Genomic DNA, 24,763 nt, shown 5'->3' with positions numbered 1-24,763 from the left:
CTGTGCATGGGCAATGCTGGAACTCGGGTCCTAAGTTGAGACAAACTCACTTTACAGCCTTGAGCCCTTTGAAAACTTAACATTGCCATACCAATGTTAACATCTAATACTACATACTTCCCCCACCCTCCACTTCAGACTCTTCTCCACCCTGTTTTTAACTCTGAAGATGACTTCTCTCCTTCTGTAAAGAACAGAAACTACGGCGTGTTTTATTGAATCAGATAAGCAAGTCTTTGTAAGGACTGATTCTTCTGTCTAGAGATTTGCAAAATATGCTTAATAGCCTCAGAAACAGCAACAGCAGCACTGGAGAGGGAAAAAATAAATAAATCAGTGTATCACCTGCAGTGCAACCACCCTGACCGTGGAATCAAGTTAAGTTTCCAGACTCAATATAGAGCCCAGGCTGAGAGCAGGCAGACTGCTGGGGTGCAACTACTAGGGTTCTGCTCTGACTACTACCCTACTGCTAGGCCTGACCCTACTGCCAGTCAGTTTGAAAGTAGAGGTTAATTTCTTTTTTTAATCCCCTCCCATCAGTCCACTAACAGTGTTCCCAAGTAAAAGGAACCATTCTACACTTTCTATAAAATTTATTTTCTCTTAGCACAGAACAAAGGATGGAAGGGCAGAGTTTGGCACCACAGCTGAAGCAAAACTACTCAAGATTTTTACTCCAGCTAAGTGGAACTGCAGTGTAGCCAAAGTCTTAAAAGTGCCTTACAGAGTTCTGCTACAAGACAACTGTTTAGAGAAAAACATGCTACAAGACAGCTGCAGAACCTGGTAGTGAAAAATTGTGACTAGTAATTCTAAGAAACTCAAGAGTTTGACTTACTTCACCTCCATTGATAACTATATCAGGGTCAACCACGTTGCCAATAGATTTAGACATCTTCTCCCCTTTCTCACCAAGAGTGAATCCATGAACTACCAGAGTCCTGAAGAAAAGATTTTAGTGAAGACAAAATCAGAGTGAAAATCTATGTTAAGAATAGATTTCTAATGAGGGTATTCCTAAGCCAAAACAGATAGAAATGCTCTATTTCAGTAAGCCTGAGGCTTCATCTCTAAACCATAGTTCAAACAACCACAAATAGGCTGCGCTACCATCCAAGTGCACTCCACTTTCTTTTCCTCATTTAATTTTGGCATTCGAGCAACAGCTTGCCTGCAGATATCCAGAGCATGTATATTTCAGATGAATCAAAGACTAAAGATTATTTACTCTTTAAGCCAATATATTTCCCAAAACTGCACAGACTCGTTTCAGCTGACCCACATTACCCTTCCCTGGGCTTTACAACTTCCAGGACACAAACAGTGTCACAGCTCCAGTGGAAGAGAGGGGCAGAGTAATTCTGGATTCCTCACAGTCTATCATTCAGTTCACAAGTCCATGACCTTAGGAGATACTTATACTGCACTCCTCATTATCTTTCTTTGATTATGGGAGTGGAAGAGATGGCAAAAGAACAGACTTGTATCTGACACTGTAATGGCGTTTACCTAAATGACAGAGAACAAACCCATCTAGTAAAATTACGATGGAAAAAAATATTAAACAATAGTAGAAATTAATCAGAGCAAAATTTCACATTGAAAATCTAAGTCGGGTATTTAGTAATGGCTCCATTTCTCTTGTTTATACACTACCGGCCACGCTATCGATAGCCCAACGTTTAGCAAATGAACTAGCAACGTGTTTGCAATCCACACACTTACTTATAGGGTGCTTTTTTCCTTGCTGCCACACTAGTTAACAGAGAGGATTGAAACCAACCTCCCAGCTGGTCTTTGCCTTCAAGGTATGTGTCTGCTCTTTGCTCTGCACCTTTAAAAAACAGATTTTGTTTAAAATATCAGCCCGCACCTTCCAATAGTTAGTACACTTAACAGAAAATCTCCAAAAGTGGTTAGTAAAACTTATTTTGCTCTTTAAATCCAGTAGATAAGTCACTTTCCTAAATGGTGTATGATTACTTGAACATGATACAAGTGAGTCATTACTATCACAGGGGTAGGGTGAACTCCAAAATTGAACAAATAAGCTTGCTCTCCCCCAAACGAAACAATCGCTTATGAAAACAGACGCTATCACACTCAGAGCCCTTCAAAACAAGTTCTCAAAATACCTTCCCAGTGTTCCTGAACAAACTGAAGGACCCAGGAAAAGATCACATACTCTGGAATTAGTAAAAACTCTGAAACTTCACCATCTGGGAATTACTCAGGACACAAGTCTCAGATGTAAGGTGCCCATGTGTAAGGCACCAGGTATTTCCAGAAGCCAGGAAGCTTTGGCAGTGACCTCAGCTCACCTGCGACAGATTTCGCACTTCTTGTCACTGGTTTTCCAGAAAGCTTAAACATTTCAGGAAAGGGCTAGGACAATGTGGGAAACAGAAAGTCTATTGTGAGAGATGGGAGTCTAGAGAAGCCTGACTTGTTTAGCTTACCTATGGCTGAGTGCAAATATTATTCCCTATAAATACACACAAAAGAAACAGTGGAGAAGAGCAACTGGAGCTAATGTATACTGTTGGAATCAGAGAAAAAATGCACTACGAGGCACATGGACTGGGTGTTAGTTGATTGCACATTAAAAGCAGGAGAGCACACCCAGCCTTCCCACAGGGTTGAAAGAGGTCAGTAAAGCTTTCATGGCTTTACTGGGGGAATTCAGACACTGTACAAAAAGGTACGAGACTTGTTGACTCAAGAAGTCCCTCCTTGTTCTGAATGATCCCAGACAGGTCACCATCAGACCAAGGACAGAATAACATGGGGTACAGCAGAGCACGAAGCCAAACACATGTATTTGGCAGGAATTTAGCTTTGATTCTACAAGTTGATGTAATTCTCCAGATTTTCAGACAAAAATTTCTCTAGTCAGTTTTTTATCTACTAGCTCCTTTTATTCTCTTTCTAGGACTCCTGGGACAATGCTTCTTTTTGCTGCTGACACACTTGATTTATTTGTTTAACTTAATGGAAGTTTCAATATTTAGATCCATCCTGCAATAAAAGGAAGTTCAACATTACAAAGGTCAAGGCCATATAGTTCCAGCTAGCACAGGAAAAATGTGTGGGTGGATGTTATGGGGTTTTAACACATTTGTTTATTCCTTCAAGAAAATTTATGAAGAGTTTGGTTTTAAAAGTAGGATAAGTAAGGGTCAGCCTTTGTATTAACTGATTGCAAGAACACTTGTGAGGATAAGATTAAAAAAAAAAGAGTATTTGTGTTAAGAAAGTAACAGTGGAAAGTATGTAACAACATATTTGTTATTTCCAACTAGTTTACTAGCCACTGGTTTCAGAGAAGTGATCTTTTCATGGAAACGCCAGTAATTAAGAAGAGAGAAGAATTTAAACAAACAACTGATGACAAACAGAAAACTGTATCGGTCTTTGCTGACAGGAACCAGTCCACCTGGCAGGCTGGCTAATAGTTGCTTGCAAAAGTTAACAGAGGCCTTTCTCCACAGAACAACAGCACCAGGGCTTTTGCACATCCAAAGGCTGCCTTTCAAGTGTGTGTCCCTATCTCATTCTCATTAAAGCTGTGATGGCTATACATAAATTAACCAGATTGTACCTTTGTTCGGAAATGGAAGAGAATGTCTGAGAACCCAGAGGGGACTTTTCAGTTGTTTATTTTACACTGAGGTACAGTACATAGGTCATTAAAAGGAATTACAATTTATGATCCCTCTGGTTTGGATTTCAAGATTCCGTATCTTTGATCTTACAGACTTTGACTTTTAGATTAAATGCATTGTATTTTAATGCCAGGAATGGATCTGCTAAGATAAATTCAAGTCTCCCAGTCAGCATAAAAGTTTAAACACTTAGATATGCAAGTTGTAAAATGATCACATTCATTCCGTTAAATATTAGCCAATAAGATAGGGGAAAAAAGTTATGATGTTGAAAACCACCACCACTGTGGCCCAAAACTATGGGTAAAGAGCTACACGAGCTATAAAGAGCTAGAGACAAGAGGGATAAGAGTTACAAAGAGCTTTTACCAAAGGTGTATCACGTTGCAATGGAGTCTAGTGTGCATTTCTACCCGAGATTTAAAAATTATTATGAAACATTTTGAAAAATAATCTCACTGTTGTAACACAGACAGCACTCAGCCCACGGGGAAAACGTCAAGATCTGCAAGAGAACTTTAAGACAGACTTCTCTAAAATGGATACTCCAAAGATTGCTACTGACATGAGCAATAGCAAAAGGGTGAAAACAAACTGAACTTCAAAGCAAAAAAAGAAAAAAAGTCCTAGGCAGCACAGCATTTGAGTATTCCAAACCAGCAAGTGCTTTCAAAACAAACTTTGAATGTACCACACCTTCTTTTAGAAGCAGTTTGTTAACACTCTCCCACCTCCTAGCTGTACTGTGAAAATTATTTTACTCACGTATGAAGCATTCACACTGAAATGCTGACAGTGTATAAAATAACATGCATCAAATAATAAAAAATAAAATAATCTTTCAAAAAAATGAGGCACTTAGAGCAGGAAAGAAGCAGGATTAGACGGCAGAACAAAAACTCTTCAGTGAAAACAGCGCTAGGCAAATAGAGCATTAACGAAGCAAATTGTACCCCAACATTCTCTGGTAGCTGTGGCGTTTTTCCGAGCACATTGCACTTGTGGCTCTGCTCTCCATGATGCAAGCGGGGTAGTATATATTTTACACACAATCTAGTTATAACTGCACATTTTAGGGCTTATGACTACAGTTAGCTAATTCTTTGGTCTTAGTGTATAAGTCCCATCTTCCTACCTGCCACACTGTTGATGTGGAATAGTTTAGTTAGTTTGTCACACCTTGGACACACCTAGGCTGGCAAAAGGAAGTCAACCATAATGAAAAAAAGAGCAACTTTAGGTAATTTCCATCAGAATTATGCCCAGGTTCTGGCAGGAAACGCTGCAGGGTGAGCGTTAGAAATACGACTGTATCCGTGCAGCCTAGGATTTCAGCCATTGAGCTTGCTGTCACTGAGCTATTCCTTTAATCTATTCAAAATGCTCACACTGTAGAATCTCTCTCTCTTCTTCCTCCTTCCCAGCGTCTCCCCAAACTGCCATATTTTTTGAAAACAACTGGGTGGCCATTAGCGGAAGGGATGAATTTTCTAACTGCTGCATCTTGTTTAAAAAGCTTGGACACAGCTAGTTCACGTTCAGAGAAAACTCAGGCCCAAGTTCCCCCAGCTGCAGAGACATCAGAGGGAACAACTTATTTATGCGAGACTGGAACTGGCAGGAAAATCTTTAACACCTTTAATTCCTGCTCCTTACTGACAGAATGTTGATTTCTAATTTGCAATAACCTGAGTTCATGGCAGAGTAGAATGATTCTAAGCATTAGTCTCAGGGTTTTCGCCACATGTTCTGTCCTCCAGTTGCCCTGAAATTAACTCCTGTGCTGCAAAAGAACCGCTGCCATGCATGACACTGCCATCAGAAAGCAAGCAGTTAACTGCTGGATTCACTGACCTCCTACCACAATGTGAACAGTGAGCACTACTCTCCTCTGCTTTCATGAGTTTAAGCCACAAGAAGTTCTTTCTGTTAGGATGTGCTCTAAGCCATTTTGGATTTCTCTGTGGATTTCATCTATTTGTCTCCCAAGAATACTTTGGAAAAGATTGCCATCAGTTAGCCTGTTTGTTTGTAAGCTTTGCCAATTTTTTTCATTGACATAAGAAGCAGCTCTGCAGAAAGTTGTAGAAGCCAGAGCACATTGGGAAGTATGAGAAAAAAAACCCCTATTAATTCAACAAGAACTCTTGCAAAGTGCATTTTTCAAAAAGGGTAAATTAAAACAGTAATTTCCCAGGAATCACTGAGACTGTACTTGCAGTGCCTGGGGACTGCAACTGCACAGGAAAAACAGTAATGCAACTTTTGGGTCACTTCTGAAGATAAAGCAGCTTACAAGATCACACTGCTCTTCCCCGCAACTTCTGAATCAGTGGGGCCACTCTAGTTGTGTCAGATGCCTTTCACATATCACATTCCAGCAAGTTTCATGAACAGAGGACTAGATAGAGAAGAGGAACTTTTAATGGTTCTGTCAAGGAAGTTGTCTGTACCATGAAAGACCCAACATTTATTAGACATTACAGAATCCATATGGGAGCTTTACAGAACTAACAGTGAATGAAGAGCCTTAATTCTGCCATTCCTTACTAAACACCATGTCTTTCCTCTAGGCAGGATTAGAGGTTGTTTCTCCTTCCCTTAAAGAGTGCAAATATGTAACCGTGTGTAAAATACCACTACTTTGTTACACCTTTCAAAACCAAACTAGAAACATTTTTAAAGAGTATGAACTTTAATACATGTAAAGGTCTGCTAGAAAACGAATGTTTGCTGATGGTACTGTTGCCTGACCATGTTGCTAAGGAATAAAATCTCTGGTACTAACGTGTTTTATAATTCAACAAGATTGTTATCACGCAATTGTGTACTCAGGGTTTAAAGTCCAAAGACTTGATGTATGGGACCAGACTCCTCCTTTAGAAAGGCCTCCTGACTTTGGAGTTATCTCCCTGGCAGGTAGCAGATGTATAAAATACATTTTATATGTTTTTGTAACAAATATCTATCTGCTACCTGCTGAGTAGCAACCATTGGCAGCAGGAGCTATAAATAGCATATAGCGAGTATAAATATTTTTAGCCATAACATACTGCTTTGGGTACTGAAAGTTATCAGAAGTGAAGAAGTACACATATGCTGTTAAGATTACAAAACTTACTTAGATTCAGCAGCTGATTCAATTTTTGTTCTGCTTCAAACAGCATGCAAGAGCACAAACTGAAACTTGTTAACTGAAAACAATTTAAGAGCTACCAGCCTACAGCAAAGTCCCTTGGCCATTTGTGTCATGCAACTTCTACACTTGAAACGTTAAACATGTTCTGATGAGAAGTTAGATGGCATGCCACATGGCAGAGACAGTAATTACAGCATATTAGAAAAATCTCAACTTCAGCTACACTGAAAATGAGTTTGCCAACATTAACCCCTTATCTTTACAAGCAAAAGCAGCTTGTTTGCTTGTCACAACCAGTTTGCTGCTGGCATAATCTAACTCAGTTTTGCTGACACCAACACCATCATGCAAAACAGATTTTGTTCTCCAAATATTTTAAAAGAAATATCAACATATCATCAACCCTGTACCTTCCAAAACATGAGCCCAGGAAGTTCCACTGTCAAACCAGATGTCTAGGACATCCTGTCCCTTGACGTAATCCAAAACATCGTGACCACCAGCCTATTGGAAAAACAACTATTAAATAATGCAAACAGAATACTCCATTCCGTTGATGCTTTTGAAAGCTAGAAATAAAGTACATTTGGCTTCTGGACCAGCTCTGTAAAGGTTCTGCTACCAACTTTGTGAGAGAACACAAAGGAAGTTATGCAATTTTTCACAATAGTTTTCATGTAATTACTGATGAAAACCTGAAACAGAACAAGGGAGAGTTACCAAAAAAATGAGATGAAAGAGCAAGACTATGGTTTTATCTGCTAGCTTAAAAGCACAATTGTTAAAGGAACAATAAAAAGTTAGGAAAAATAAAAATTCGAATATATTTTAATGACAAAGACTTGATCTATGTTTGTGCTCATAATTTGCTTAGGACGTCACTTTCACCCTGAACCAAAATGAGGAAGATGGAGATCTCCGCCCTGAATTAATGGCACAAATCTGATTGTACTTTGTCATACTCAGATCTCACTTTCTGAATATCCCTTTCACAGGATATCCTCTCATGAAGGTACAAGACTGAAAAGGATCATGGGAATATATGAAGGTTTTAAATGATTTCCCACCAGCGAACTGTCTCAAACACCTTCTGTATTTGAAGTAAAAAAATTACCTTTGCTACAGCCTCTTTTGATAGTAGTTTTTCAATTGGCAGGGTCCACCATGCATCTGTTCCTTGCTGCTCCACTATTTTGATGACATCTGTGATAGTTTGACTGGGTTAGAAGGAAAAAATGGCTTTATGAATTGATAAAGTTAACCATACCTTTCTCCAAGTATCCCAAATAAAAGGTGGCAAGAAAAGAAATGAAACTATTTAAACCTGTGGTCTTCCATCTTCTAATCCAGACAAGATTCCATGGAGCTTTCTGCCTGCCTTAAAAAGACTTCCTATTTTTGTCTTCCCAGATAGATGGGGTTCTACAAAGTCTTGACATACTGAAACCCACGTGTATTCCACATAGCTTTTTCTGCAAATATTCAATAACTGAGAGCTAGAAAATATGCCAACAGCCTGAAAACTTCTAAAACTCCATTTTACTTGCTATTTCTTGAACTTGAATTTACGGAAACTATTTCTCCTCAAAATGTTTGCCCTTTTTGACAATGGTCTTCTTTCCCCCACTTGATAAAGAGAAGGAGAGTTAGGAAATGGCAGCGTTTCTTTTTGCCTGGATTCTTTCTTTCAGTAATAGATATTTTTAAATGGTAAGAAATATATGTAAGAATATATTAATTCCAATAATGTGGGAAACTTGAGAATTCTTGTACCCAGTAGAGTGACATAAACAACCATTCTACATATGCTCTGAAGGCAATATATGAGATCATATGACACAGCAACAGGCAGGACAAAGGTCCTGAAATGGACAGGTACTGTGGAAATAAGGAAAGAAAAAATATAGACATTAACTAAGCACTAGTTTTTTTAATACAAACAGATAACACAACCACAAGGTGTGAAGTTCTGTGCACGATTTATGACACATTCAATCATTGTCCCCAGTAGGTAAGGCTGTGAGGAATTGATTTTTAATACCATTTAATGCCAAGTCTAGACATAAATTAAGATAGCTTAATAAACAAAACAAACCTCACATATTGGTGTTGCTGACTCACCAAGCACTTACTAAAGAGATGATGTTTAAGGTGTCTGCTCTACTTACAGAGTACGGCAGATCACCACCACCTGCCAACTTCAAACTAAAACCCCTGTGTTACCCAAGCCACCAGAGATTTGGTTTTAACTCAAGAAACGAAGACCTAATCATTTATGTGACTTCTTGACACAGTATTGTGAAAGGGGAAAAAATAAAATAATCACCTGGCCTAACCATCTTGAAAACACAAAAAGCAGATGATCCAACATTTTTGGCATCATCGTTCGGTTTTGTATTTGGACTTGAGCAAAGTGTTACTTCTGCACTGCTACTACGTTCTGCTACGTCACTACATTTAGTGGACTCCTGCACAAATAGTTTAAGCTTGAAAACTCAGGTTGTCCAACAAGATTATTCCTTATTACAAATTATTACATTAAACATTACAAATTATTGCTTAATTACATGAGGTGCAACAGTGAGAAGAAAACGTGGTTTTGCTCTTGACTGTGGGAATAAAATTACAATGATAGATTGTATTGATCAATCAACCACCAACCAACCTATTTACTTTTCAAAGTAAATCCCAGTATAACATCTCAGGAGGTTTTCTGGACAGAAAGCCCATTAAGCAGTAGCACTCACAAAGCCACAGACAGCTAGCATACCACCACCACCACTCGTACCCTTTCACACCAGAATGGGCATCATCCACCTTCCAGTTTAATGATGACAGGATGCAATTTATGGCTTTGTAATACAACTGCTAATGTTTATCTTCGTAAAACAACATTTGGAGGCTCTAGTTCTGAATGATATTTTTTTTCCTTTCAGAAATATTTGCACAGTGGCCTATTTGCCTGTACTTGCAGTTGTGAAGTGTTACTTCTCCAAGACAAAAGCAAACAACTCCAGGCCCAGTAGACTCTTGGCAAGGAGTGAATAAGTATCCCTTATGTCGTGCCTTCTTCAGGCTAAATCCTCCAATTCAGAAAGCTCTCAGGAAAAAAATCAAATAAGTCAAGGAGAAGTTTGTTTGTCTCAGCCCAGACTAAACTATTCCACTGAATCTGTCTTGATCTTGTGGAATCAGTACCTTCCACTGGCTCTACACTCAGATCTTCAATGACACAAGCTGTAGCACCCAGGAACAATTTAGAAAAACATACAACACCATTTTTCACTCCTTGCCAACAAAAGGCTCCATCATCTTTTATTCTTCCCAAACACTCTATCAGTGTGTTTTTAAAAACAGTTACAGATAATCAGCTGTCTTCAAGTGAATACATTTCAAGAGCTCCCTCCACAGTCTCAATGCCTGCCTGTTACTGGCCAAGTCTTACCCATAGAAGTCACCAGCAGAAGACAGAGTAGCTAAATTAATAAGGTAATTATTTACCTTAAAATACAGTTGTTACCACATAAAATGTTAGTCCATGTTGAGTGATTTATGGAAGAAGTAATTCAGTGCTCTGCTATTGGCTCTAGCATCCAATCATAGACAGAATCTTCTTCTAATCAAGAATCCTACCCTTGACAAGTATAGAAAAATCTACCAGCGTGCCTTATAAAGCCAGTAGTAAACAGGAACTAAGCTTTATAAATCTCTTGCATTGCAAATACACTTCAATGGAAGAATGTAAAGTCTTATGAATTCATCAATGAATTAATCTTCAACTTATACATTTTTTAAAGCATTCAACAGGTATTTGATGTTATCAATGCTTGTAGGGATTTTTAAAAAGGTGATAAACCCAGCTACAGAGCAAAACTAACAGCTGTCTTGGACAACATGTTGGAGTACTTTCCTAACAAACAACATTTTCCAGCAACTGTCTGCATTCGGTCAGAAATCTCAGTTTGTCAGATGTTTTAAGCTCTAAAGTAAAAGGGATACAGCCTGAAAAGCCATCAGCTTTCCAACACTGCAGCTGACAATTGCAATGACATCTCTCCTGGATGGAGGAGATATTAAGGCCAGGCCTATCACACAAATATTTGGAGACGTTAACAAGGTAGGGGGAACCTGAAACACTGTGTTTGTGCAAACTATTATTTGTAGTGAGGAAGAACTGTCCTCCTTTCCATTGGAGGCAGGGGGAGGGACAAGAAGAAAATAAAACCTTGCTATCAGTCTCCCTTGGGAAACCATCGTAAAATGATTGCCTTCATTTACACTAATTAAGCACTGCCAATGTCACGCAGCAGTTGTCAACCATTCTAGATAACACCGTTAACACAAAACATACCAGAAACTAACCTTGCAAAGGCTTATATTATTAACTTATGAAGAGTAGAATTATTCTTAAGATATATTATTGTGACAAGTGAACTAATGGATACGATTCTAGGTGGACCTGCTTTGGCAGCTGGGTTGGACTAGATGACTTCTAAAGGTCCTTTCCAACTCCTACCATTCTATGATTCTGTGATTATGCTACAGAGAAATGTTTTCAGACAACTAAAAGGTCAGGTTTGCATTACCAGTCACTTACAAGAAACAAGGAGACAATGACTGTGAAGTCAACTTGCTGTTGACCAATATTTGCTAAATTCTATTGGAGATTCAAATCAAGAAAAACAAAGCCAAACTGAACCATTTTAGCAGTCCGAGGTTTTTTTTTTCATTATATTCAGTTTTCCTAAAGAATATAAGTGAACATTCATGGGCAAGTATTTTGCAAGAGCAGATAGTCAAGACAAAAGATCTCCAGGATACCATTTCAACAAATACCTTTTCCTCTTACTGTCTGGAAAATCCCAGGCAAACAAACAAACATCCCCACATCCCATACCTCTACCTTTTTCCCAGGACCCTTATGATTAATTATTAGCAAAACAGAGAGAAATGACTATATTTAAGGTTCTTACACTGTAAAAAAGATTTTTACAAAGGACTTTTATGCAAGGTGTAAGTGAAAAGTACCTTTCTCAAATAACTACTCATCACTTTATAATCTGTGGGCTTCAACGTGAGCATGGTAATTCACTGAGTTAGCAATAAACACCATTGTAAAACTTTGCCCTGTATTCACATCCTATCTAAAAGAACTTGCATTACGTGTCACTCGCTACGTTTTAACACTGAAACCCCTACGGCAATTCACGCTACCACGACACCAGCCAATCACTCTGAAGACTGATATTGATTATGCTGAACACTTATTTAATGTGTTAACAGAAATTAGGTGGCATTAAGACATAGTCAGGAGGAAGAGAAGAGTACAGTGCCTGATGTTCTCTCGACCTCTTTTCAAACAACAGTAAGGAGGGCAAGTTATCTTCTTTATTTTTACGGGAACATTGATACCGCAGCAGTAAGTATTTTGATTGTGGTAAGTTGCTACCGCTTACAAGTCACTGAAATATCTTATTATCTTAAAAAGCAAACTAGAACGCACCGTACATCTACTTCAGAAACAGGTTGGGGTTTTCTATGTCAGAAATTTAAGTTGTTAGTCATAGTCACAGAGAAGGGAACAGAAGTTCTCAGGTATTAGAATAATCTCTGCAATGGTACTTACTATTGCCAATATCTGAGCAGCAAATTTGCACATAAGTTGTTGCATAAGGTTGGAGTAAATATATCTCTCATCTCTATTACCTGGTCAGAGCTACTACTGGAAATACAGGTCTCTTGTTTTACTTTTGGAGCTCTTTCTCTCTTCTGTGAGTTACAGAATTTCACAGAACCACAGAATCTGAAGGGTTGGAACGGACCTCGAAAGATTATCTAGTCCAATTCCCCTGCCAGAGCAGGACCATCTAGAACGTTTTCTCTCAAAACCTGTTAAATTTTGAAAGCTAGGAAACCTTTTAAATCTTTTTTTGTGTATGTGTTCTGTGTAAAGTCTTATCTTTTTTTCCTGCTTGTGTAGGAAAAAAAAAAAAATCAACAAAAAAACCCCCACACAGAATCTTATCACCATATTCTTATTGAAAATGGCAATAACGAAAAAACATTCTCTCTTTTCTTTCTCTCTCATAGAAGGCTTTGTTATCCTCTCTTTTTTAATTCCCAGTGCCAATATGATGTAAACTGTACATAGAGAATCTAATCAGTAGAGTACTACATTTATAACCACAGACAACAAAGTCATACAAATTAAATGTCTTTTAGGACTGTGGTGGGCCACAGCAGCAAACAGGAAGATTCACGGAGATCTTGAATCAGACATGTTGTACACAAGAATTACAGTCCAGCTCTTGGCTTTTAAGTTAGAAAGACAGTATTGTTGGTGTGGGGAAAATATTCTGTTATAGAAGAGCAGCTGCATCTTGGAAGAGAAACTATCTGCAGCTTTTCACGTCAAATTCATGGTAAACTCACAGAGAGAAACATGGGTTTTGGTTGGTTTGGTTTTTTTAAGTTTTTTTTACAGGTGATACATAAAAAGGATCACTGAAGATCGACCATTTGTTGCTCTCATATGTAACAGCAACTCCATGTGGACTGCACTGACTTCCAGTGGAGATGCTGTTACTTTTGATAGCCACCCAAAACCTCCAGAGCAGCTGCTACTGGAAGCATGTTTATCCAGCGTTCAAGAGAATACAGCTTTTGTTTCAAAATGTAAGTTACTTGCTATTGCTTTAACAGTGTTAACTATCCACACAACCTGAACGTGGAACTTCAGCGTTAGAAATACATCAGCAACCTCCTGTGGTATGATTTTCAAAATGGTAATGCAAACGTAACAAGATATTTAGCTGATTACTCCAATAAGAACTGGTGTCCAGGAAAATGACCTATGAATTGACAGACTGCTTTCTAAACTTGGCTGTCATTTCTATAGGCCAATATTCTGCACACTTTTCCTGCTCTGCTTACTGAAGTCTGCTACAGCATTTAATGACTGTTTTACAGTTTCATTTGAAAATTTCACCTCTGCTGTAAAATATGTTGGAAGTAAAGAGTACTGACTATAAAGGAGCATCAGAAGCTGTCAGTCAAATGAAATAAATCTACTTTTCAAGCATATTGGAGATGTCTCTCTTTTTTTCCTCCCAGGTCAATTGTAACCAAACATGCCATACTGTCCCTTTCTTCATTCACCTACACACACGACTGCTAGGCCGATACCGACACACAGAGGTCGAGATGATAAACTCTGCAGTAGTTTAACACATCAAAATGCCACCTATTGTGCAACTCCAGCAATAATTTCACACAGCTCAAGAATTTGCAATGGACATGCTTTTTTAATACAGGTCACTGGCTTTCAAGGTAATTTTACTGCAACCTAAAGGAATTCCCACGCATCCCTTCTTTCAAATACCTTGTGTAGCAGCTGGGTCAGCTCCTCTCTGCTTTATAGCAGCTATTGCTTCCTGACGCCCTTCACATTTGACCGCCAACAGCTGAAGTGATTTTCTATTTCACTCTTATTTTGTTCTTAAGCTACATATGTAAAAATATTAAACAAGCACAAGTAACACACCCAAGCCTAGTCTGCAGACAGACTCTTCCTCAAAAACTGTAATTTTTTTGTGCGGTCATACATTTCCTTTTTAATATAGTGACAATTTTTGCAGGTACAATGATTTTACACCCCACAGAGCCTCCATTCGTTTATTTCCTGATGTGTGTCAGCATTATTCAGGCACTATAAACCACCATGGTTATTGTGGTCTTTTCTCACAGTTACTGCCTATTGTGAGAGTCAAAGTACATATCTGAGCACCTACACACCCAGTCACACTAGGTAAAGCTAAGGACTAACTGCTTAAAGTCCATTACGTGCTCTCCACACCCTGAGCTTTACCGAGTACTATACTTAGGTGCTCAGTTCAGCCTCTGGGAAACACGTTGGACTCTCTGCAGTACATTTAATCAACACTAGAATTAAAAAAAACAGTCCGACAACACTACTTAATTTCATCTCCAGCTATGCAACCTTATGATCCATAATGAATTTGCACAAATAGTTCTAAGACTAAGACGTATAACATGGAGTTACATTAGCATACATCAAACAGAAAACAATTACGGAACTAAACAATGAATGTGGAACTCCACAATACTATCTTTATGGAATCATCTCTTTAGGAGATATTCACAAGTGTAAACCTCTGTTCCCCAAAGAGGTCAAAGCAGAATTCTACTGCTCCTTGAAAGACAGAAAATTATCATATCTGGTTGAGTTTTCCTGTTCTGAAGCATAGCTTGGATTTCCTCTGCATTAAGTTGTCTGGATTTCTTGTAACACAGTGTTCAGTAGAATAAGGCTAACACCTGAAGCTTCAGATAGACCAAACCATATAGCTGAAGGTCACTTACATTTATTGAAGCTGGCTCCTCAAGAGCACTCTAATTTTGCCTTGAAACTCCTTTTTATTCTGCAGACCGATTTGATTGTTCTGCTTCTGTCACTCACCCAATTGCAAAAAAGGTACTTTGACAAAAAAATAACTGTATTGTTTGATTTACTTCGCTACAATTACAGCTGCAGTCTATCCTAACTCAACTTGCATTTTACTCCTTGCTTAAACGTAAAAGCCAGCAATTACTGACAGTTCACTTAACTCGAAGCCAAGGGATAAAAGCGGCAATTACCTGAAAAGTCCCCTTGGTGTAGTAACTTAGAAACTTAAGTAAATCGATTCCTATTAAATACCTACAAGTCACCTTCAGCAATGAGCTTTTGATTGCTTTAACTTATAAGCTTAGTTCTGCATACAAACAAGTACATACACACAAGTAAAAGCATGTATTTATACTTCAGTAGTCAGAAGTTTTATAATGCTGTGTAACTACAGACTGTGCTCATTCTTTCATTTTGCAGTATATGAAGCCAGACGAGTACCTGTTTATCAAGCACTCTCCCGTGTCCTTCTGATAGAAAACCGGAATGGGAACGCCCCAGCACCTTTGCCGTGATATACACCAAAACGTCCTCCTGTCCAGCATCTCCAGCATTCTGTTCACTGCAGACGTAGGAACAACCTTCACTTTTTTCAGCACTTCCTATAAAGTGAATTGTTGAACATGTTTCAGCACTCAGACAAACACTGTTTATGTTTCCAGTCAAAATAGGTACAGGTCTACATTCCCAAACCCAGTACTGAGTAAGATGTTCTCAGGCAAGTGTCACATTTACTTTGTTTGCTTCAGTGCATGTTTCTTTACAACAATGTACCTTGAATGCTGTATATGCTGTGCATTTTCCCACAGAACAACCAACGCTTGTTTGCCAGGTGATTCTCTCTCAGATCCACCCTAAAGTGCCTCAGAAATGACATCAGTGTCACTATCTGAAGGGTAATAATTCATTGAGTCTTGTGCTGTTATCTACTTTGAAACCCCATCTTGACAGATACTGCCTGCATCAGTACTGCTACCACTCAACTCCCAACTCAGATAAATAACCAGCATTTTTAAATTCATTATACACAAAGGTGAATATAGAATAAACACCTCATTAAAATGAAATGCCCTCATTAAATGAAATCACTGTTTCCCAAGACAGCCTAAAGTGCTGGCCTGAGTTTTCTGTGTGGATGTACGTTATTTCAAAGAGCATTGCATTTAAAAAAGTTTAGAAGTTACTTAAAATAGGACTGTAGCAAAATTAGTAGGGGAGCAAAGATGGCTGGCCATGTTACTGCCAACAAAGGTAATTTTAATAGTGGTAAAACTCTCTTCTGATTCTGTTTGAATTCCTCCAAATGTTATATTTTTTAAAAAATGTTTATGGGGAAAATAATTCAGTAGCTCTAAGAAACTCATACATCTCCTGTAAATACAATGAACAAATACATCAGTCAATGTATCTATCCCAGATTGTATCAGTATTGAAAAAAAGAAACCAAAACAACAACATTCACCACTTCTACAAATAACTAACACTTTTCAACCAGTGTTTGTAAACCCTACAGAAGAATATATTCTGGAGTGAGCTATAGCATGCTTTGCTGATTTCCAAACAGCATCAGCTGTCTTTAAATGTCCCATAAGAAAGTAAAATTATATACCTGTGCTGCAGCCTTCACACTTGCTGTGTTTACAAACCACTGCTTGCTGGCACGAATAATCATTGGTTTTTTAGTCCTCCAGTCATATGGGTAACTGTGCACATACTTCTCCTCTTTTAACAAACTCCTGGCTGCTTGAAGCATCCGAATGACTGAGAGAAAAAGTGAGGGATGATTAAAATCAGATCTGAATGCCCTACTACGTTTAAGCTCAACTCATTCCTTTCCATCATCAACACATAGTATGAAGTACCTGTACCTCAACCATATTCAAACTGTGTTCAGTTTACATGAAACCTCAAAATACACCTGCAGCAATTTAAATGATAAATGGCTAAACCATCAGATACTCACCAGCTTCGTTTCCCTCTTCAAGGACATTCTTGTTTTGAAGTTCAGGACCTGCAGCTTCAGTAAAACACCCACCTTCATCCACAAGGCAATCCTGCAAATAAATAAGTTAATCATGTCAATAGAATACCACATACCAACTAATTAATTACCACTATGGTATTCAAAAGGAAGTTAAGTAGTCTGCTGAGTAATCACATTTCTCACAAGCAGTGAAGTATGTTGTATTTAAGTACACTTCAGATTTAGTGAACTGCAATTTAGTAATCTACCAGACAAGTGAATTTTATGTATCAGAAGAAACAAGAATCATTATGTTTGTAGATGTACCACTGCTGTCTTACAGCAACCCCCTGGTTAGTATTTCAGTGACTTTCCAAATTAGTAAAGAAAAATAAAACTAATAACCCAAACAAAACCCCAAGAAAAACCCTACTCATGAAAAAAACCTAACCAGAAATACAAACATAATAAGGTTTTGGAACATCTCAAGAGTTACCTCTTCAAAAAGGCAAAAGAACAAAGAATACCCTGGATCTTCATTTCCAGCAACCAGAAACTGGATCATACATAACTGAACTGTATTGATGTTTAGTAAAGCCTGTTTAAAACAAGCTTTACTAAAAAAGAACAGTAATAGTGACCTACCTCGTGCTGATTTATTGGTCTAGAAAATACAGTTGTAAAAGCTGATTCTCAGTACTGAGAGCCAATATCTGAGAACTGTTGCCTGTGTTATCCTTTAAAAAACATAAATGTAGAGAGAGAAACCTGATTCTATTCTACCACTACCCTGTAAGCTTTAATTAGCAGATAGATAAAAGACTTCCATCTTTTTCTTTTGATATATGCTTTAAGGTTAGCCCTGCAGTCCTACAGGCCATTAGTGACACTCAGTGGAATGCTTCAAAACTATTTTCAAGGTTTATGCACAAATCATAACAACCACTTTAGCATCATGTGTTTAAACAGTTGCAGGAATTCAAGGGCAACAGCTGAAAAAAATACAGTACCGTGGGCAGCTGATGGTGGGAAGCTACACTGTAGTCTTCCATACCATGAGCTGGGGCTGTATGAACTAATCCTGTTCCTTTTGCCATTGTCACATGATTTGCAGGTAAGAGAGGAGAGACCCTGCCAGGAATTGTGGGATGAGCACAAGAACCATCTGCCAAATCTACACCTGGGAGGGAAAAAAAAACAACAGAAGAGAAGATAGAGAAATAATTCATGCATTCAGTTGCTTTTATCAGAGAGCAAAAACGAAACAAGTGATCAGCAAGTGGATGCACAGGATACTATTCAGATGTACTACTTCTTTATCGTGTTCATGGGTCCCTGTCCAAATGTTTTCAAAACCTAGATTGTCTATCTTGCACGGGATCATCTTCCTTTGAAGAAAAAGCTTTTCTTCTAACCTAGACAACAGTATTGTGTTAGCAGTGGTGTGTTTTGTATTTTTTTTAAATTGTAGGGGTTGGAAGGGACCTTAAGAGATCATCTAGTCCACCTAAAGACACTCTACACATTTCCGGTCTTTGGGGACCACTATCTCTGTTCCAGAACGAGATCTCATTAATGACTTAGGCTAAAAATCTTGAATTTGAGATCTGTTCCTAGGTCTGCTACTAAGCACTGATAATATCATTATCAATGAATTCTCTGAATTACATACAGAGAGTACAGCATGAACGAAGCTAGTGACAATTCAAGATTCAAAATCACTGAAGAAATCTTAGCAGTAAAACCCTCCTGAAAGTCAAGACTGACAGAGCTTGAGAAACACTTCATGTGACAAAATAGCCTTCACTAAATGCTTTCTTCCTAGAAAGAACATATTTAGGAACTGCTGTCAGTTAGGTACACAAACACAGAAAGGTAACAAATACAACTAATTACTGAATATATGGGAAGATAAAAATAAAAGGTTCCAATATTAAATTTCCTTTCCAGAAGGTCCAACTCTACCATTATATGTTATCTGTAAATCATGGGATTTAAGAAGGTGAAACCTGAGAAAACACTAACTCCAGGTAATCCTATCATTAGGTAAAAACAAGATTATTAAGCAGAAATATGGATAACTTTTTCCCTCCATAAAAAGAAGGTATGGAAAGACACTAAAACAACTTGAAAAGAGAAAGTCACAGAAACCACCATTTTCACCTCCTTTAGATAGGCATATTTCCAACATCTATCACTGATAAGGGCAAATGAATAAAGTTTACAAATGACATACTAAATCCCAACTCATGACACCAAATCAAAAGTCTGTTTGTTAAGAAATATCATTATGCAGTTTGTTAGGATGTAAACTTCACTATGCAGTTTGTTAGGATGTAAACTTAACTGCTCTAATTTGTCTATACAGACAACAGTCACCTCAATATTCTTCATGGTTATAGCAAAGGCTTAAGAAACTTCTTAACAACAAAAACTTGAAAAGTAACTTAACAATAACAGCTGAAACAGCTGGTATACTGGGTAATTTCCACAGCTTTCATAGCACTTAGCAATGAAACAGTTAGCAAGTAGACTTGTAATTAGCCCCATGTTCTCATCAGCAATGAAGACAGACAAACTGCATCCAGTGTAATTAAGACTTTGACACTGAACAGACTTCCACTTCACGTTTAAGTTGACCAAGCGTGAATCCCGATTTTTAAAAGTACTCTGAAGTCTTTGGATGAAAATTTGAGGTAAAACACACTGTGGGAACATAAGACTGCCAAGGAGGACTGTAAATATGCTCAAGTGACCTGCAGTTGGAGTGTTGAAAAACACATGTATCAACAATGCTAATTGTTGCTTAGCCCTGTGTGCTTGGCAAGAACATCCTTGTTTAGATAACACAGGCCTGTGATGGGCTCAGAGGCACTTACCAGACATTCTCAAGATTCCTGCCTTGCTGTGGGAAGGATCAAAGCACAGCAGAAAATTACACCTCAAAAACTATCCCTGATTTATAGGATAAATGCAGCAGATTTGAGGTCTTTGCTTTTCTGCTCTGCTGCTAGCAGGACCCATCCCCATGGTGCTGCGTTCCCACTTACGTGCCTCTGTCTGGGTGCAGTTTTGGAGAGCCCTTGATGGTGAAGTAACAAAAATAAATCTGCTCTTGGTATTTTATCCGTGGTTCTGTGGTTGTTCCTGCGTCCTGCCTGTGTCGGCTCACACACTCCCCAAGACTAAATCTGACAGACTACCTGTCTTCTTTGTATTATTTCAGTGAAACATGTTTTCGAAATATAAACAAACTTAATACATCAAAACTGAAGCAGTTTTCAGATGCCTACATGCAGATTTATAAGCAATTTAACAATATAAAATCCCACCTTTACACGTTGAAATAACCTCAAACTGTGTGTCTAAAACAGCAGCTGTAGATTCAACTCTATCTGCCGCCAGAATGAAGCGTTCACCAGTGGTTGCACATTTCACAATTGCGTACCTACAACACAAGTACATATTTGTGATACTACATAACCACAAACACCACAAAGCTACAAGTTGCTTCAATGCTCCATCTCTAGAATAACTATAAAATATGTTTTAAGATCTACATGTGTGATTCACTCTTAAACCTCAAAAGAATTCCAAGATAATATAACAGTAGGCAGAAAAAATAACCTTAAACAAATTAAAATTAAAGCAAAAATTAATATATTAAGAGAGGGAAACAAAGTCTACAATTCTGCCACTTAGGGAAAAAAAAAACACAAAAAAGACGCCTTAAATAAATGTAATGGCAGTGTAGAATGTTTTAACTTTGCTGATAAAATATCGATAAGGACTGCCACAGATCACTGAACCAAGGTAAAGACACGTACGCTGAATCTGGCATGTAACAAACTGCTTGATTGGCTGGCACAGTCCAAGGTTGTGTGGTCCAGACTAGCACGCTAGCAGGGGATGATCCATCTACAGATGTAAATTAGAAGTACTTTACTTACAATTATAAAGAAAATAAAAGCTATCAGTCTTAGAAACTGTACAGAAGTCGTACCCATCACAGAAGCCAGCTTTGACGGTGACTTCACCAGGGGAAATTTCATATACACAGAACGACTGACATGTTGTTCATTGTAGTCAAGCTCTGCTTCAGCCAAGGCTGTTCTGTGTAGATATCAAACAAAAGTTAACACACTTGAACATAAAAAGCTGTTCATAAAATAGCCTTGGTAAAACTCTGAAGACAGAATAGTATGTGAATTCTTACTTTGCTGAAGGAGACCAGAACACAGGTTTATAGTCCTGATAAATTAAACCCTAAAGAAGAAAGAGAAAGTTAAAAGATTCAAAACTCATAGTAATTCAAAACACATTTCAACAAAAATTCAACATACCTTATCATACATTTTATAGAAGACTCTGAGCTGGTTTGCTTCATACTTTGGATCAAACGTATAGTAGCAGTTAGTCCAATCTGCCATTACACCCCAACGAATGAAGGCGGATTTCTGTCTCTCAATTGCTCTTTCTGCAAATTCTCTGGCTGAAGGGAATAGTTCCATAAAGCACATGGTTTAGCTCATAAAGATCAGTGTAAGACCCTTTACAATACGTCATTGGTGCCGCCCGAGTTGAACATATTGAAACTATGCACTAAATACTGATGTGTACTAAACGTATTATTATGGCTTAAAAAAAAACCCCAAACATTTCAAAGAAGTGGAGACGGAAAAGGACTCTAAAAAGTAAAAAGATCTAGGAGTGGCACTTTTGTACTAACATGGGAACATAAAGCACAAGTGCCTATAGAATATAAATAGTCTTTTTAAAGTAGAAGTGAAAAACTACGTATATTTGGTTATGAAGAATCATTTCTCAAAATGGACCCTCAAATGATGTCAAACAAATAAGAGTGAGATTTAAACAGCTTTGTTGATCCAAACTTTTCACAGCAACTGACATCTGAAAAATAAGCCCATTTCACTGTCACAACTTCAAGCTAAGGCAGTTTAAATTACTCATTACAAACAGCTTTACAGCTGAATGTTGATGTCTTTCAATACATACAGCATTTGAAATTATTTCTTAAAACCAGTTTCCATATAAGGCAGATTAACTTTCTCTGAAAGCATCACCCCTACAGTTCTGTAGTATTATTAAAAACACAGTAAACACATTTCTTTTTATAACCCTGAGCCAAACTGTCTTGACAAAGCCTGATTTTTACATGCACCCTCTTAGCTGCTAATCAAATTCAGCCTTCAAAAACCAAAAGAATATTGACCTAATAAGTACGTTTCATGCCTCTACAAAGTTAAGTAAAGCAGAAATCCAAATCCTCTGCCCCCCTTTTGTGTTTTTAAATCCATGGTCAATGCTATGCACATTCATTATACCAAAAAATTACGCCTGTATTCAATTACCTCACTTCGTAAGATTACATTGTACGCAATCTGCTTGGCAAATATATCACATGATCACAGAAAATGTTACCAATAGCTAATAAGAAAGCCCACAATAAAGTATAAAAGCTATATATAAAGCATAAAATGCAAAATACTAGTAGGATGTACAAATGCTTAAGACAACTTTTTCTAGAAGCTTATTGCAATCAGTATTTTACCTTTCTGTCGAATTTCCATTGGCGAAAGATTTTCAGCTCCTTTGACTTCTGACAACGCCTTCAACTCAATTGGCAAACCATGACAATCCCATCCTGGCACATAATGTACTTTGTAACCCCTCATCATGTAGAAACGATTAGTGATGTCTTTCAAAATCTGAAAAGACACAAGTGTCTGTTATTGCTTTGGCTCCCCCACCTGGAAAGTCACATTGTTAACAGAGATCTTCCCATTAAAAAATGTAAATCAAACAAATATAAAAGACTGGATGATAAATTTACATTTAAGACTGTGCATTTGTGATTTTTCTTGCCCATCATTTTGTATTTTGGCAGAACTTCAGAGGGACTCTGAGCAAAGGAATCCACATTCAGTGCAACTGAAAGGTGTAGTTTATAAATTTGCAAGACTTGAAGTGAACGAATCCTACTTGTGCTCATTTTTAAAACGTTGAGCTGGATCTACAGCATTGGCCTAGAGAGTATTACTGTTTTTTTAATACAAGTGGTGATCTACCACAACTTGTCATTTTCCAGCCTTTGGCATTAGTACTGTAAGAAGCTGTGGGCCACATTTTAAGTCTTTCCTGTTTAGAATCATAGAATCATTTTGGTTGGAAAAGACGAACCATTGAGTCCAACCACTAACCCAACATTGTCAAGCACATCACTAAACCATGTTCCTCAGCACCTCACCTATACGTCTTTTAAATACCTCTGGGGATGGTGATTCCACCACCTCCCTGGGCAGCCTGTTCCAGTGCTTAACAACTCTTTTAGTGAAGCAGCATTAGTAGCACGTGTCAAGCTGTCATTCCCAGGACTGAATCTAAATGTATCCAAACATATCTAGAAGTAACATTTAAAAGCTTAAATTTATATTTTAAAAGCCATAAACATTTAGACATTGTGGTTCCACAAAGGACACCCAGATTAAGTAAATATCACTGAGCAAGCTTACAAAATACTCAAAGGAAAACAGAATATTTGCAATACACAGCTCAATCATGCATTACAACAACATTATTACATATACACATATAGAAGTACACATTCTCCTACATGTTTAGGGGTGATACATTCAATACACAAATAAACCATGCATTTAATATTGCTTAAGAATAAATTACAGGCTGGACCTTCTCTAAAAAGACATATCCTTTTTACTGAAACATTCAGCCTCACAAATGAACACTCAGTATACAGACACCATATAATGATAAATGGTATTTATGTCATGGCATAGTATCTTTATCACTATGACATTATTTGCTTTTCAAATACCCAAACATTGAGCACTTTGAAGCATTATTGATTTAAACGATAATGAAGAATACATAGCACATAATGAAGAATACATAGCACATTATAAGAAGTGTTTATGACTGACACCAATACAAACAGGTAAACACTTACTTTATTTAATGCATGACCAACATGAGGGTCTCCATTAGCATAAGGTGGTCCATCATGCAGACAGAATTCCTGCTTTGTCTTCCTTTGCCTTTGCCATGAATACAGTTCTGAAAACCCACATTTCTGTAGAGACAAGAAAAGACCTGAATCATCGCAGGTCTCTGTGCTTCCAGAAATTCTGGATTTTGGCTAAACAGTAAAATATACAATGAAACAGACAACTGAACACAGAGAGTTAACTTTTCTAACTCTGTAACAGAAGCCATTAATAGTTTATAAGTATTGAAAAGCCTATGGCAGGCGTAATATTAAGCCAAACAGGTTTATTCTGGATCTCTACTATTAAAAGTCGTTACTCTTTCTCCAAACAAAACTGTGATAAGCTCGCAAGTATCCAGACTACAAACACATAGCCAAAGTTTCCGAGCTCTTCAACTTTCAACGAGACCCAACTTCAGACGGCCTGGCCAGAAGCCCGCCAAAGCCCAAACCCACAGCATGGTAACTACGGCAAAAGGCCGGCCCGTAAACAAACCTG

General features: G+C 37.9%; 1 protein-coding gene across 1 annotated transcript in view; it reads right to left on the bottom strand.

Annotated features, from left to right (window-relative positions):
- Window positions 1-24,763, bottom strand: part of IARS2 (isoleucyl-tRNA synthetase 2, mitochondrial) — a 30,528-nt gene that overhangs the window by 5,381 nt on the left and 384 nt on the right. The window contains exons 2-16 of the mRNA XM_061991449.1: window positions 24,226-24,348; window positions 22,810-22,966; window positions 21,581-21,729; window positions 21,454-21,503; window positions 21,241-21,350; window positions 21,065-21,155; window positions 20,570-20,685; window positions 18,248-18,417; window positions 17,238-17,328; window positions 16,884-17,035; window positions 15,716-15,876; window positions 7,922-8,024; window positions 7,218-7,311; window positions 1,729-1,837; window positions 842-944 (exon numbers count right to left, since the gene is read on the bottom strand). Of these exons, the coding sequence (XP_061847433.1) occupies window positions 842-944; window positions 1,729-1,837; window positions 7,218-7,311; window positions 7,922-8,024; window positions 15,716-15,876; window positions 16,884-17,035; window positions 17,238-17,328; window positions 18,248-18,417; window positions 20,570-20,685; window positions 21,065-21,155; window positions 21,241-21,350; window positions 21,454-21,503; window positions 21,581-21,729; window positions 22,810-22,966; window positions 24,226-24,348 (1,779 nt within the window). The remainder of the gene's footprint in view (window positions 1-841; window positions 945-1,728; window positions 1,838-7,217; window positions 7,312-7,921; window positions 8,025-15,715; window positions 15,877-16,883; window positions 17,036-17,237; window positions 17,329-18,247; window positions 18,418-20,569; window positions 20,686-21,064; window positions 21,156-21,240; window positions 21,351-21,453; window positions 21,504-21,580; window positions 21,730-22,809; window positions 22,967-24,225; window positions 24,349-24,763) is intronic.

The sequence above is a fragment of the Colius striatus genome, chromosome 2, assembly GCF_028858725.1.
Source record: "Colius striatus isolate bColStr4 chromosome 2, bColStr4.1.hap1, whole genome shotgun sequence".
Taxonomy (NCBI): Eukaryota; Metazoa; Chordata; class Aves; order Coliiformes; family Coliidae; genus Colius; species Colius striatus.
The sequence above is the reverse complement of the archived record's forward strand: the minus strand, read 5'-3'. Positions and strand labels throughout refer to the sequence as shown.